General features: G+C 43.9%; 1 protein-coding gene across 1 annotated transcript in view; it reads right to left on the bottom strand.

Annotated features, from left to right (window-relative positions):
* The window catches only part of LOC108242191 (unc-80 homolog, NALCN channel complex subunit), a 62,259-nt gene that overhangs the window by 21,285 nt on the left and 26,802 nt on the right, over window positions 1-14,172 (bottom strand). Inside the window, exons 16-29 of the mRNA XM_037973778.1 lie at window positions 11,385-11,435; window positions 10,734-10,882; window positions 9,570-9,733; window positions 8,318-8,416; window positions 7,951-8,159; window positions 6,894-7,000; window positions 5,982-6,135; window positions 3,402-3,574; window positions 3,115-3,327; window positions 2,892-3,027; window positions 1,559-1,692; window positions 1,302-1,479; window positions 983-1,222; window positions 15-112 (exon numbers count right to left, since the gene is read on the bottom strand). Coding sequence (XP_037829706.1) covers window positions 15-112; window positions 983-1,222; window positions 1,302-1,479; window positions 1,559-1,692; window positions 2,892-3,027; window positions 3,115-3,327; window positions 3,402-3,574; window positions 5,982-6,135; window positions 6,894-7,000; window positions 7,951-8,159; window positions 8,318-8,416; window positions 9,570-9,733; window positions 10,734-10,882; window positions 11,385-11,435 — 2,105 coding nt within the window. The remainder of the gene's footprint in view (window positions 1-14; window positions 113-982; window positions 1,223-1,301; window positions 1,480-1,558; window positions 1,693-2,891; window positions 3,028-3,114; window positions 3,328-3,401; window positions 3,575-5,981; window positions 6,136-6,893; window positions 7,001-7,950; window positions 8,160-8,317; window positions 8,417-9,569; window positions 9,734-10,733; window positions 10,883-11,384; window positions 11,436-14,172) is intronic.

The following is a 14,172-nucleotide window of genomic DNA, read 5'->3' as shown; positions in this document are numbered from 1 at the left end:
ACAGAGACACGTACGTGGAGCCAGGACATGTTGCGGTGATAATTGTCCTCAGTTCCTCCTGATCCCTGACCCTCGGGCTCAATGCTGGGTTCACTGGTGCTGAAGGGACTTCCTGAAACATTTAACATAAAACACCCACTAAAAACGAGTTTTAGGGTTTCCAGTTTTATTTAAACACTTTAAACAAACCTAATATCTTACATTTATTTAACTACATTCACTCTTCTTTGCTGTTTCGTTTTCATCTTTTATGAAGAATGAGAACAGCCAAAGAGAAGATGTCAAACGGACAGGAAGGGACAAAAACAGGCGAAATCTGCGCGTCCAACGACGTGTCATTAACAAGTTATTTACACGTAACAGACAAGTTGTTCGCTCGTTAATTACATGTGAAAAGTCAGCATTAACAACACGTCCAGAGGGCGCGTGAAAAGTCTCGTGTCTTTGGCTGTTGGATCACAGAGAATCCCTTTGTTTAGTACATATTTAATACAATCCTAAGTTTTATTAAAATTAAGTAATTTAAAGGATTTAAGATCCTCCAAAATCTACGTTTGGAGTTCACTGTATCATCAAAAGGCTTTTTTTAAATAAAGGGTTCCTACACCCTCCCTTATAGTTACATTCAAGCACTTCTTAAGCATTTAAAATTTGAATTTTTTAAGATTTTAAGTTGCATTTTTATTATAAAATCAGACTTTAGTTAGCATTAAAGAGTCAAAATGACTGAAATTATGTGAGAAATGAAAGAAAAACACAGGAAAATTTAAAAATGTGTAAACATGATTTAATTCTTCAGTAAATTAGAGGAATATTACTCTCAGGGAAGGTTCTCTAGTTTAAATAAAATGTTTGCAAGTAAAACTTTTCTGAGATAACTCCAGTAAAAGTGAGGCAGTTCTAGTTTTAAGCTATTTGAGGCCCGCTGTCAAAGAATAAAAGAGTTAAAATCACACGTGTGAGTCGTGTTTACGCGTCCTACCGATGTCGGTAACCGTGTCCCTGCTCTGCGTCTGGGACAGCAGCCCCTCTTCGTTCTCCGACTCCGAGTCCTGCCGGGACAGCTTGGTGCTCTTCAGGCTCCCCGCCCGGCGGATCGAGGACAGCGAGCCGCCTTTCTTCACGCGGAAACTGCGGGCCCCCTTGATCTGAAGCAGCCGGGAACCCCCGATGCGGATCTTCCTGATGGGTGCTGGGGAGCAGGGGAGTGGGGAGAGATTATCTACAATCAGAAACGAGCAGTGAGCGGGGAGGCGGGCGGGGGAAACGGGCGACCCGGGCTGCGCGGCGGCGCGCCTCACCCTGAGCCTCCTGGTTCTTCTTGTCGTCGCAGGTGGTGTCGGACTTCAGGGTGTGGCTGCTGCTGTTCAGGGAGTCGCGCCCGTCTTCGTCGTCCAGGATGCCCGCGAAGCTGATCTTCCGCTCGTAGCGATGGCGGCCGAGCTCCGGGTCCAGACGCAGGCGGCAGCTGTCCAGGTCCTGCAGGAAATCACCAGATATTCATTACGCTCACGTCCGAGGAGTCCGTTTTGGATTCCGGACGGATCTGACGACTGACCACGAGCGGCTCGGTGCGAGGGCGGGGCAAGCAGGGGAAGGTCTCTCGCAGGAAGGTGGTGATTTCCAACAGCAGCTGGCAGGCGGCCATCTTCAGCGCAAAAGGGCAGCCGCATTTTGTAGGATTGACTGTATCTGTAGGGCAAAAACAGAATAACTCAGTAAGAAGATTAACTTGTACAACAAAGAAACCGTTTCCTGTCAATGACATCTGTTTTTTCTTTTTTTTTTAAAATAGCTACTTCAAACTTTTAATGTATTCTAACCAAAATAGGACCATTTCTCACATCACAGACACTCTCACAAAGATTGTAACAAAGGGTCTGACAGTTCTATGACACTCAGATATGAGCTGGAGCACAAACAAGGTTTTCACCTGTGACCTTTAAATCAATAGGGATCACCCCCGACCCATAAGGTGCCCCACTGTTCAGTTTGATGTGTTATGTTAAAGGGTTATCAGTTTAGATCTCAAACAAGAAATGGTCCACGGACAGAGAGGCGGTGCGTTTACAATAAACATCCCATCTTAGGATGAGCGTATGATAAAAGGACTAAATAAAAAATGTTCCAAACATCGTCATCTTCTTCTGAGAACAAATATTGGTCCCTTTGGCAAAGTTCAACATGATCAGGCCTCTCACGAAAGGGTCAGAACCTCTCAAACGTCCTCAGTTATCATTCAGAAAGTATTAAAGGGACAGTAAGTAATCGCCATCTGGTGGTCGCAACGGAGATAAATCTCAAAAGTGTCAAATTCACTCAACAAATCGGGATTAAAATGCGCCGGTGGGAACGCGCTGATCCAGATCAGCAGTCACGGGAGGCAGGAGTCAACCTGAGCCGCTCGGAACAAACAACTAGATTTTACTTTTCCTGTCACGTCTGCATTCCTTCCGTAACGTCAGTTCGCTCCTCTTCCTTAGTTTTTGCTTCGGAGCTGCGAGCGACAAACGTTGCTAATCACTGACAATCCGACACGTACATTATTTTAAAATTTAAATGTCAGAGAAGTTCTCCAGTGCAGAGGCACATGAAGATCAATCTGGGAAGGATTTGTGAATTAGACAAATGTGCAAAACCTGAAACTGAGCCCACAAAAGATGCACAAACCTCCGATGAGTTCTGTACTAAAGTCCCATTTAAAAAAAAAAACTCCTTTTCTATTTTACCTTGGAAAAAGAATAAACAAGTTTGAGATTGTTTTAACTTCAGTTTTTACACAGAACTGTGGTTTAAATCTGCTAATAAAGTATATGAATTAAATCTTTTTGATTTTTCTGTAACTTTTATTCCTCCAGTAAAAGAATGCCAGAAGCAGCTCATAAACTCACTGTCGTCTAAATAGTCCTCCTCCTCGTCTTCTTTTCTCATTCTCCTCTTGGTTTCTTCATCATAAATGTAACCCAGGATGTTGGCGGGGCTCTCGCTGTCCGAGTGACAGAGTTCGCTGAGCCTGGTGCCGATCGCCTGAAACGTAAAAAACACATTTACGATGAATAAAGCGGCGTTACCAAACCGTGACTTGGCGTCGTTTCTGTGAAATGCTTGACCCACATCTCCCCACTGGCAGAAATGTTTGGCGGCGTTCCACTGGAGCTTCTGGTTTCGTTTGTTGCCCACAATCGGCGACCGGCCCCTGGACAGGCCTTTCTTGGTGATGTTGACGTGGTGGCCCTTCATCCACTCCGGCCAGTTGCCGCGGTTACAGCGGTGGACGAATCGGGCGCATTCCAGGAAAAGCGACGCCCGAGCCACAACCGGAGCCTCCTGAAAGAGCCGGGGAGGAAACGTGAGGCGGCCGGACAGCTCGTTGGTACTCGATCCCGACGGGAGAAACCTACCAAGTCCAGAGCGGCGGCAAGGATGGAGGCGTCAGGGATGGTCCCCGGCTCGCAGCAGTTCAGGAGGAACTGAAAGCGCTTCATGCCCTGTCGGATGGCGCCCAGATTCACCATGTTTTTATTTTTCATGGCCTCCTGGCTGGCTGCGAGTCGCTCCTGAAAACCGTGAGGACCTGGAGGGTGAAGGGACAGAAAGGAGGAAGAGGACAGGGGTATAACGCAGCAAGTGAAAGGATTTTTTTCTTCTTTTTTCAAATAAATCATGGATTGTGGACTCTTAGACTCTGCGTGAAGCAACATTCAGGACATTTAACAAGTTCCACCAAAGAGCCACCGACAAATGGAGCTGAGATGACACACAGCCACAGGCAAATTACACTTGAGTTTTTGGTTTTCAGAAAAAGAAATACGACACAGACTTGACTGACAGGGACACTCTCAAGCATCCTGATGTGTTTGTTTCTGGAAAATACTGCGAGTTACATTAAAATGACAAGTGTAATCTCAGCCACGCAGAATAAAGCTGTATGCAGACGATACCGTTTTCTCACTTCACCGAAAGCCTGGAAAAAATACCACCAGACGTCACCACAGAAGAGACGGACGGACATGCCTGTAGAAGCACAGAAATATGCTCGGCAGCAGAAAGATTGTCTTCTAGATACAAGTCAGACAATGCCTTTTCTTCTCCTTTCACTGCGAAGTGAAAAAGAGGAGTGGGGACAAAGTTGGAGAGAACAGGAAGTGCATAGTTGGAAAGAGGAAGGCGTGGAGTTGGGAACAACACGGGGTTATAAGAAACCGAAATGCTCCTTTTTATTATCCTTAGAGCTTTAAAATATGTAGCCACTCCAGTAGCGGCATTTTAGATGCATCTGTATATCAGTCGTCGTGATCTTTAGAGCTTTATGAATGTTTTTGCACAAAAAGTTCCAAAAAGCCAGCGGAAACATTTGCACTGACGGCACTTACAGTTCATTCTCATTATATAGAAAAAAGGTGTTTTTTCTAAGGTATTACAGGTCAGAAAATCCGACTTGTGCTGATTAATTGTCCAACTAGTTTCTTGTACTATTTATCGTCACCTAAGTGTTTTTCCATTAATGCATGAACATTTTCCAGGAATGAACGGACTCTAAAGATCAGTGGTTCCCAAACTTTTCAGCTTCCGACCCATAAAATAACAGTAACAAAGGTGTGTGACCCCATCTGTTGGCTGTTTAAATATCCAAAAGTGCTAACGATCCTATTAAATAAGGACATAATGACAACACAAACAGTCTTAGCATCCATTTTGCTATTTTTAAATCATTAAATGACTTGTATTTCAATTCTCTGTAACAATTATGGTGTAAATATATCATAAAACTGAGTTTTTAATTAAAACTTGATATTTGGAAATTATCTAAGGACCCCTACTTGGTGTTGGGTGACCCACATTGGGGTCCCGACCCCAACTTTGGGAATCATTGCTCTAGATGCATCGTTTGCTGCAAAACATGTGCCGATCTTGATAAGTTAAGCCAGTTGCTCACTGTTGGCCACGAGCTGACGGACTGCGTTCGCGAGGGTGTCCTTAAAATGTCTCGAAACGTTCGTGGGGGTTCTCAGTTTATGGTCTGAGTCGCAGAGGCTAGCAGTCTTTTCGCTTGGATTTCAAAATAAGTTCTCTTAAAATAAACTCAGAGTTGTTGTGGGCATCTCTAACATGAAAGTTACAGCACTCGATCTGCATTTAGACACCTGAAAACATCCAATATCTGAAGGTCCAGGGCTAACAACAACAATAACGATAAGTAATTATTAAAAAAAACAAAAATGTACTCCAGTGGACTGATAGATAGGCTAAGGTGGGTACAAAATGGCCAAGGAGGGTTTAACAAAATAATATGCGCAGCCAAGAATACAGTTTTGCAAGCTGTGAAAAAAAATAGGCAATGATTTTCAAAAATTCTGCTTCTTTCAAACGTTGGCACACGACTCGCTGGTTGTAAAAGCTCAGAATTCAGTGAGACTGCAACTGACGAGTCTCAGACACAAGAACAAAATCAAGTTGTACGAAATTATTTGGAGGGGCGAAGGAACCCGGACAGGCCGTCTGGTCCAATACCCCAACAGTTTTTTTATAATCCACCATTTGGGTTTAAGTTTTGGACCAATTCCTGCACTCATATGACTCGCCCCAACCCATTTAGCCAATTTAACGTTCATTAGTGCCGTTTTTAGGTTGCCATAGTGGCCTAAAAAGTGTTATCTGGGGAGTTTGTGTAACTCCAACTACATGAACGCTGAGCAAAGGTGTTTTCTTGCTTTAAAAAAAAGAGTTCTGTAACCGATGTGCCATCACTGCATTGTTCTTCATGACTTTCTGGAGGCTTTTTGGAGCGGAGCGATTCAGAAACACGATCCAAACACAGACGACATTCAGCAGCAGACATGGAGGACGGTGGACGGAGGATTGCACCGCCGCGGCTCGGTGAGAGCAGACAAGACACCACACGGACAGACAGAGACGGGGACAGAAAAAGAGGAGACAAAGGACGATGGAGCGTGGGACATCCCGGGGTGGGGGAGGTCTACCATCTTTCTCTTCTGTGTGGTGAAGCTTGGATGGATTCCTCCTGCCAGACCTCCATTTACCGAGCCGCTTGAAGAAATTCTCCTCCTCGTCCCGGCCATACTCCGGCCCTGTGGCGCCCCCCTCAGACAGCTTCACCGCACTCGTGAACTTCACCTGGAACACATGAATGTAAAAATACTTAGGGTTATTTTCAAGGTTTGACCAAAAATGGCTACAACTTCGTTATTTATCAAGACAAGATGATCTGAGTCTGAACTCTAGGATTCCTTAAAATAAAACGTTTTAAGCCATAAAACCAAAACTCATAAAGCCCAGATTGTTCCAATGTATTTTCAGCACAAAGTCAGGCCTGCTCCTTGTCCCCAGAACTGTTTGTGGCGCTCATGGACAGGACGAGCAGAGACGGAGCGACAAGCTGGGGCTTCATCTACCGTAACAAGGATGTTGCTTTGGTTTTGTTGTGGTGAAGATGGAGCAAAGTTCTCAACTTACTGGTCCGTCTCCATTTCAACGCTCACCTCTGGTCATGAGGTTTGGATCCTGATTGAAAGAATGAGATCCAGGATCCAAGCGGCTGAAATGAGCTTCCTCTGAAGGGCGGCCGGGCTCCATCATCCGGGTGGAGCTTGATTTAGAGCCGCTGCTCCTCCTCATCAGGAGTCAGCTGAGGTGGTTCGGGCGTCTGATTCGGATGCTTCATGGGTCCTCACTTTAGAGGCTCAACAAGCACTGGGAGGGGACTCTATAGCAGACCCAGAACTTGCTGGAGGTTGTCCTGGGAACACCTCAGAAGGAGCTGGAGAAGGTCGCCGGGTCGAGGAGCGACCGGGTTTCCCCTCCGATAGACAAAAGGAGGGAAATTCATGGACGGACGCGTGTTTGAGCTACACAGCTGTTTCGTGGAAGCTGACCTTTGAGCTCTGACGGATGAAGGAGAGCCGGTCCACTGAGCTGATATCCAGCAGGTCCTCGACGCCATCAGTCAGCCCGGACAGCGAGGAGCGCTTCAGCCAGTTTCCTGGAACAACAAGAGCTGAAATTACAGAAAAGCCCAAACTCCAATTAAACCAAACACGGCGGGTTGGGAACACAACGCATGCAGGGTCACACATCCTTACTGAACACACACTAAGGGTTATAAAAACCAAGATTCATTCGCTTCTCCTGGAAATCTGCCTGAGTCTTTTACATAGATGCACGCCAGATTAGGCATTAAAGTAGAAAGTAAACATTAATTATAAAAGCAATAAAGCTAACAGTTTGAAACTGGAAGGCAGAGAACAGCTGCTGACTGTCCTGATGAGATCATTACAGTTATATAAATTACAGGCACAGAAACCTCTGTTGTGTCTCTAATTTCTAGGGTTATTTCACATTATTACATATTGAAAAAAGTGCTACTGACGCTGCTTTTCTGCTCACGTCAACATAAAGTTATCAGCCTCATTAAGTAAGTCAGATTTACTCAGAAGGTGTGCCGGCTTGAACCATCCCAAACTCCAAAAGAGGTCAATATTATAAATAAGATAAATAAAAATCTAAATGTTCCAAGGCAGTTTGTATGAAGCTATAGATGTGCAAAACATAAGAAATAAAATGTTTTTTTGTGAATTTTAGGGGCAAAATAAGAAAGCAATTTGCAAAAAACAGCGTTCACACGGGGGGCGAAGGGGACCACCACAGACATGAAGTGACACAAACACTGCATGGAGATGGCTTCAACGTCCAACATACGCAGGACAGAGCGCGTGAGCGGGAGGCGGGCGGTCCCACGGCACGCTACGGCACAAGAGAGGGGACACAAATCAGACCAGATCGGACCCCCTCGGCAGGAAGGGATGCGATGTTGGACAAACAGGAGACAGCAAATCAGAGCGAGATATGGGCATGAGAACGTGTGCCGCTGCGCCAACGAACCGTCAGCTTCAACGCGACGGAGAGTTCGGCGATGAGCCGACGGCCACTCACCTATCGGGAGCTTGAGTTTCTTGCGCAGCGAAATGCGGCGGGATCTGGATCGGGAGCGCCGGTCCGTGGTGGTGCCGGAGTGCGCCGTGGTGCATTCCGAGGTGTCCTGCTCCGACTGGCTGCTGGTGTCGCTGGCGGCGCTCTGGGACTTGAACATCTTCCTCCAGAAGTCTTTCCTGCCAAGAAGAGCACCCGGGATCTGTTCGTCACTGGCGGTGCACAGAAGGGAAGGAAGGATTTGAATGTTTATGGACAAAAGGAAGGAAAATAAAAACAGGGAAAGGTTTGTTCCCCCCCCCGATGTGAGCAGAGAAATGACAGCTGGGTGGATGATGTTTCATGAGCATGGCGGTGGGTGGACACTCACTGTTCGGGGGTCTGGGGGGGTCTACTGGAGATGCAGCTGCGACACTCATCTGCAGCGCTGGACACCTGACCCTTCTCCCCGGACACACCCGCCTCAGACCTGCACACACACATACAGAGTGTGAGACCACCGAGACCCGAGAAAAAAACAAAAAAACGCTCCTCAAACTCAGCTCAGACTTCCAAACTGCTTTTCCTTTTTCCATTTTAAAGTTTTGATAAAATAATGAAAATAAGCCTTTAGAAAAACTAAAAAGGTCAAATTAATTTAACTACTTCAAGCTTTCTTTATTCTAAAAATGGCTGAAACAGCGAGCGGTACGAGGAGGAAACAGCTGGAGGAGTGTTTACAACTAATTGGGTTAATTAGCAACAATATAAGTACACACCTCCATAAGTACCCTGTATGTACCTCCATACGTATCTTGTATGTACTTCCTTAACTACTCTGTATGTACTTTCTTAAGGACTCTGTATGTACATATGTAAGTACCTTGTATGCACTTCCATAAGTACCCTGTATTTATCCTGTAAGAACAGTGTATGTACCCCTATAAGTACCTTGTCTGTACCTCTATAAGTACCAAATAAGTACCCTGTTATTAATGTTGGATCTCCATCCTAAAATCTCTCAAATAAACTGTTTGTTTTGTGAAAATGCTCTAAAAGTCTGAAATTTTCCTGGAGCTGATCAGGTTCAGACAGTAAACGCCTTGACCTGTACCTGCCTACAGACTGGTAGATTTGGTCCCTGGGTTTTTTACTTTTAAAACAATTATCTTACAATTATCTTACAATATATGGCAGGAACACTTAGAACTATACAAATTAAACCAATCACAATTATTAAAATTAATGAACTAAAACTAATATTCTCTAAAAGCCTCTAATTTGAGCTTCTCTTTCAGCAGCATCTAACCCTGACCAGCGATGAAGAGAACTTCAGGTTTGATGGGGTCTGGATCTGAGCGGCGCCGGGCGTGGTCAGATAATACGATAAACACAGCCGGAGTTCCTCCTTGTGTGTTTATCCATATTATTGTGAAAATGTTAACCGGCACGAGAACCACAAATGTTGACAGGATGAGAAACAGCATGAGAAAAAAAATAAAATAGAGTTCAAGCAGAGATGAGAAGCATCAGTCTGATTAGTTTCTGTGGTTGGATTGGTGGAAAAGGTCCCGGTCGTCTCAGAGAGACATTTTGATTCGTCTACGACTACAGGAACCACAGCGCCACTTCTTGGCCAGTACCTCCGCGGTCCGAGCTGCTTGCTTTCATCCCGCTCGTCGGGCTTCTTGGTGGCGGTGACCTTCTCGGCGCTGTCCAGGAGCGCGCTCAGCGCCACCCTGCGGAACACGTTCCCATGAGCCTCTTTGATGAACTGGACCAGCTGGCGGATGTCGCAGTACAGACCCTGCAAAAGAGGAGCGAAAGTGAGAGCGAAGGACGTGGGAGCCGGCTGAGAGCGAGCTGGCGTGGGGGGGTTTTCACACGCCAGCTGCAGCTCGGGACCACGGCATTAAAAACTAAATCCCCCCGGTGGTGTCAGCCTGGAGGACTTCTGAACCGAAGGAGAAACGATTCAGAAAAGACTCACACAACTAATTTCTAACAAGAGCGTCGTCAGCGGTGCACAATACGGCCGTCAGAAACCGTCTGAGGAATCAAAAGGTTTTTATGAAGGGTTAACTTGTGACCCCGTGACCTTGAAACCAATAGGGGTCATCCTCAACACATGAGGTGTCCAGGTGCCCAGTTTGACATTTCTGTGTTGAAGCTCGGACAAGAAACCGTCCACAGACAGACGGAGCGTAACACAAAACATCCTGTTGTTGGACCGACGTATAAAAATGTTTATAAAAACTGAACAAAATGATTTTTAAACCCATATTTCATTCCCAACAGAACACAGCAAACGTATCAAATGTTTTAAAGTAAGAAATCGTACCATTCTTAGAAAGGACTGAAGGTAATTTTGAATTTGATGGCAGCCATGTTTCTCTCTGTGAAGCATCCCTTCTATTTTTTACCAACAATCTAAACGTCAGAAGATTCTTGCAGAAAAGCAGTTTTTCTATTTTCTGGAAGAGCTTTGTCTGAACAGAGAAAGCGTTACGTAGATATCTCGTTTCTGTCAGTTTTGTATTATCACCAAGAGTTTACTTCTAACAAGAAGGGTTAAAAAATATCCAGACTTAGAGCTTTTTATTCAGTCAAACTACCCCCGTTTTCGACCCGATGCTCCCATGATTCAGGTATTTTTCCTCTGCTTTACAGATCACCTTAATTTGAACCTCACTTTTTTATGCCAATGTACGTCATGTCAAAAAAGGCTAAAGGAGAGATGCAGAAAACGAGCTGAACTTCCTCCGAATCTAACCATGCTCGGGCTGACGCGTCCACGCCGCACTCACCAGGTTCTCGGGGCTGTGCAGCTCGTGCGTGGTCGAGGCGCAGCGGGTGATGAGAGACTTGAACATGCAGCCCACCACCACCGCCTCCATGTTCTGGGCCAGAGACTTGTTGTCCCCCGTGGCGAAGTTGTTGCCGAAGCCCGCCTTGTCTGGAAGCAGCAGGGGAGGCAGGAGAGACCGCGGATGACACAGGAAGTAGTTTAGTCATTGGGCGGATGGGTGACGGGGTGGGGTGGGGATGGGACGTTACTGACAGCTGACCAGCTTCCGTACAACAGGAAGGGGCAAAGGAAAGGGGTTCGTAAAGCAAATGGGGGGAGAAGCAAACTCAAAAGGATTCTGGGATTAAGGATTACATGCAAGTGACTAAGGCCTGCTTTAGGAAACACAGAATGGGGCCCTGATTTTTTCCTTTTTTATTTATTTTTTTGGTCCAGTTAGATGAAAGTTGCAAAAAAGAAGAGCTACAGAAGAGTCAGATCCAACCAAACGGGAGTAAATTTGGGATTTGCAGGCGAGTTCGTCACTTTCGGACAGAGTGAGGGGTGCAGCAATGAAAGCGGTGCCTAGGGAAGGGTCTGATCGGGTGAGTAGAATCATCTTATAGCTTAGAATATTGACTGGTATTAGTTATTGATCATGTGTATCTACCGATGTTTCTTTTTTTCGCCCTCCTGGACCTCTCACCTGCACTGCCGTACTCTGCAAGAGAAAAGAGGCGGGGCACAAGTTGATTGACATCAGGCCGGCACAGACATGTAGGTGGTCTCAGAAAGGACACGGCACCCCACCTCCGCGGGGAGGTGAACCCCCGAGACGCACACAGACAAAACAAACAAAAAAAAAAAAAATGCTCAAAAGTAACACATATCCAAAACTAAAAGAGGTGCCCTGTTCACTTTCATCAATAAAAACACTCATCAGTTCAGCAACTTGCCAAATGCACAGCGTTTCCGTTCGATATGACGTACAAAAAAAAAAATTACATTCGGCTCGCAAAATGTGTCTGAGACAAAAAGCCACCGACTGAGCAGCGATGTGATGGGCAGAGCTTTTTATTGGCAAGTGTGCAGAACGGATGAGCGAGTGAAAAAAAAAAAAAAAAAGGAGGCAGGATTTCACTCATTGACAAGGATGAGGAAAAAAGGAGGATGGAAGCGGGAGGAAGATGACAAAAACGGGACATGGACGAGCAGAGACAAGTGGAAGGAGGAAAGGGAGAAGACATTTATATCAACAGAGAAAAGGCTGGATGCAAAGTCAAAGTGAGGGATCGAGATTCAAATGCATGAAGTTTACGAGTCTATCTGAACACCACAGGTAACTGACTTACCCAACAGCAGCTATTCTATGAAGAGGGATTGATCTGACTATTTAATCAAATATGACCTAAAATTCACCAACTAAATCCCTTCCAATGAGGCTATTCTGTGCAAAACTGATTGCCAGGGGAATTTATTAGTCAGAAATGTAGAATTTTGTCAGGAAAGACGTGAAAACCAATAAGTGTTTATCTTGGTTTATTTGGCTTAATTGTTTCAAACAAATAATTACAAAGTAAATGTTAATGTTAGCATTTTACAAACATCTTTTAAACTGTATCTGAAAGGTCCCAGACTGTTGAAAAAGGTCCTCACATAGGCTAATGTTAGCATTGTAACTATCTTTTCCCGCCAAAATTGATCTATAAAGGTCTATTGTCTTTAACATTAAAAAAAAATTATTTGTGTAGACTAATGTTAGCATTTTAGCTAACTTTAACATTAAAAAAATAAACATTTGTGTAGGCTAATGTTAGAATTGTAGTAATCCTTTCATGCCAAAATTGATCTATAAAGGCCTATTGTCTTTAACATTAAAAAAATAAACATTTGTGTAGGCTAATGTTGGCATTTTAGATATCTTTTCCCGCCAAAATTTATCTAAAGAGGCTTACTGTCTTTAACATTAAAAATTAGCATCTGTGTAGGCTAATGTTAGCATTTTTGCTGCCTTTCCTCCAAAACTTTTTCCAAAGACACTTACTACCTCAAGTATAAAAAACTCACAGACCAATGTTAGCATCGTCGCTATCTTTTCCCGCCAAAAATCTCTCTATAAAGGCTTACTGTCTTTAACATTAAAAAAATAAACATGTATGTAGGCTAACATTAGCATTTTAGATATCTTTCCCCCAAAACCTTATGTAAACCTTATCTAAAGTGGCTTACTGTCTTTTAGCTGTGTTTTTTCCTCAAACATTAGAGGCTTACTGCCTCAGACTTGCATGCTAACATTAGCATTTCTGTTTAGGTTTTTCTGAAGTTTTTCTATCTTACTTGTCTCAGACTTGGAAAAAAAACATCTACATTAAAAGTAGCACTATTACGCTTTTTACTGAAACTTTTTTGGAAGAAATGGATATTGTCTGAAACCTAAACAACACTATATGTTGATGATGCCAGTTATTATTTAACAGTTTGGCTTTTTGGTATGCTAGCACTTACTATTTTAGGTACCTTTATGGATATTTGGTGCTAACAGATTAGCATTCAAACACACTAAACCTGGCAGTGGGTGTCATCACTCGATATGAGTCGCTGCCCAAAGTGAGTCAAACATGTGCAGAAATAAAAACCTTAAATATGCTGTAGTTTGTCACCAAACAACCTTTTTAGCACCAAACCTTTTTAGATCTCATGGACTTTGCTGACAAATGATTTCTCAGTAACAATAACAACAAAAAGTTTTTTATTATAGCTCAATTATTATAGTATTTTATGTAGATTATGATACTGTTGTTACTGTTAAAAACAGAAAATTAATAATATTATGAAAAAAAAAGAACATTTTTTTCTTACAAAATTACTTATTAATGAAACACTGGGCTTGAACTATCCTAAAGATTAGTATGTTTATTCAGATTTTTATGACTAATATTTATATAATTTTTCAGGCCAAAAACACGGAAAATAAAAATACCTGAACATTAGACATGATAAGATGATATGATAAAAGCAGCGGTCATAAAAAATAGGCAAACAAAAAAACAAACTTCAAGCTTGTGCATGTGTGATACACACCACAGAGCAACGTAAGTTAGAAATAGGTACCGATGGCCTCCAGGTTCTGCTTATTTTTCTCACTAGAACCCATACGCAACACATCACAGCATGAAGAGCACATGTGACTGACTTTGGGCAGCAACTCACATCGGGTAATGACAGCGAGCACGCTAACATGCCTGCTGTAAGAACTGTAAGCATGTTGCAGTGATGAATCCTGCATTTAGCCTCAAACCCGCCTCGGGTCAATTACTAACTTACTGGATAAGACATAAATAACTACGAATACCCAGAGACAATCATTTATTCTTCTAACCTATTTGACGTATTTGAATGCGGACGCAAAGTTTTGCGTTTCGGGCCCCGCGTCCCACTCGGGACACGCCGCGTACTCA

This window comes from Kryptolebias marmoratus, linkage group LG23 (assembly GCF_001649575.2).
Source record: "Kryptolebias marmoratus isolate JLee-2015 linkage group LG23, ASM164957v2, whole genome shotgun sequence".
NCBI classification, from domain to species: Eukaryota; Metazoa; Chordata; class Actinopteri; order Cyprinodontiformes; family Rivulidae; genus Kryptolebias; species Kryptolebias marmoratus.
The sequence above is the reverse complement of the archived record's forward strand: the minus strand, read 5'-3'. Positions and strand labels throughout refer to the sequence as shown.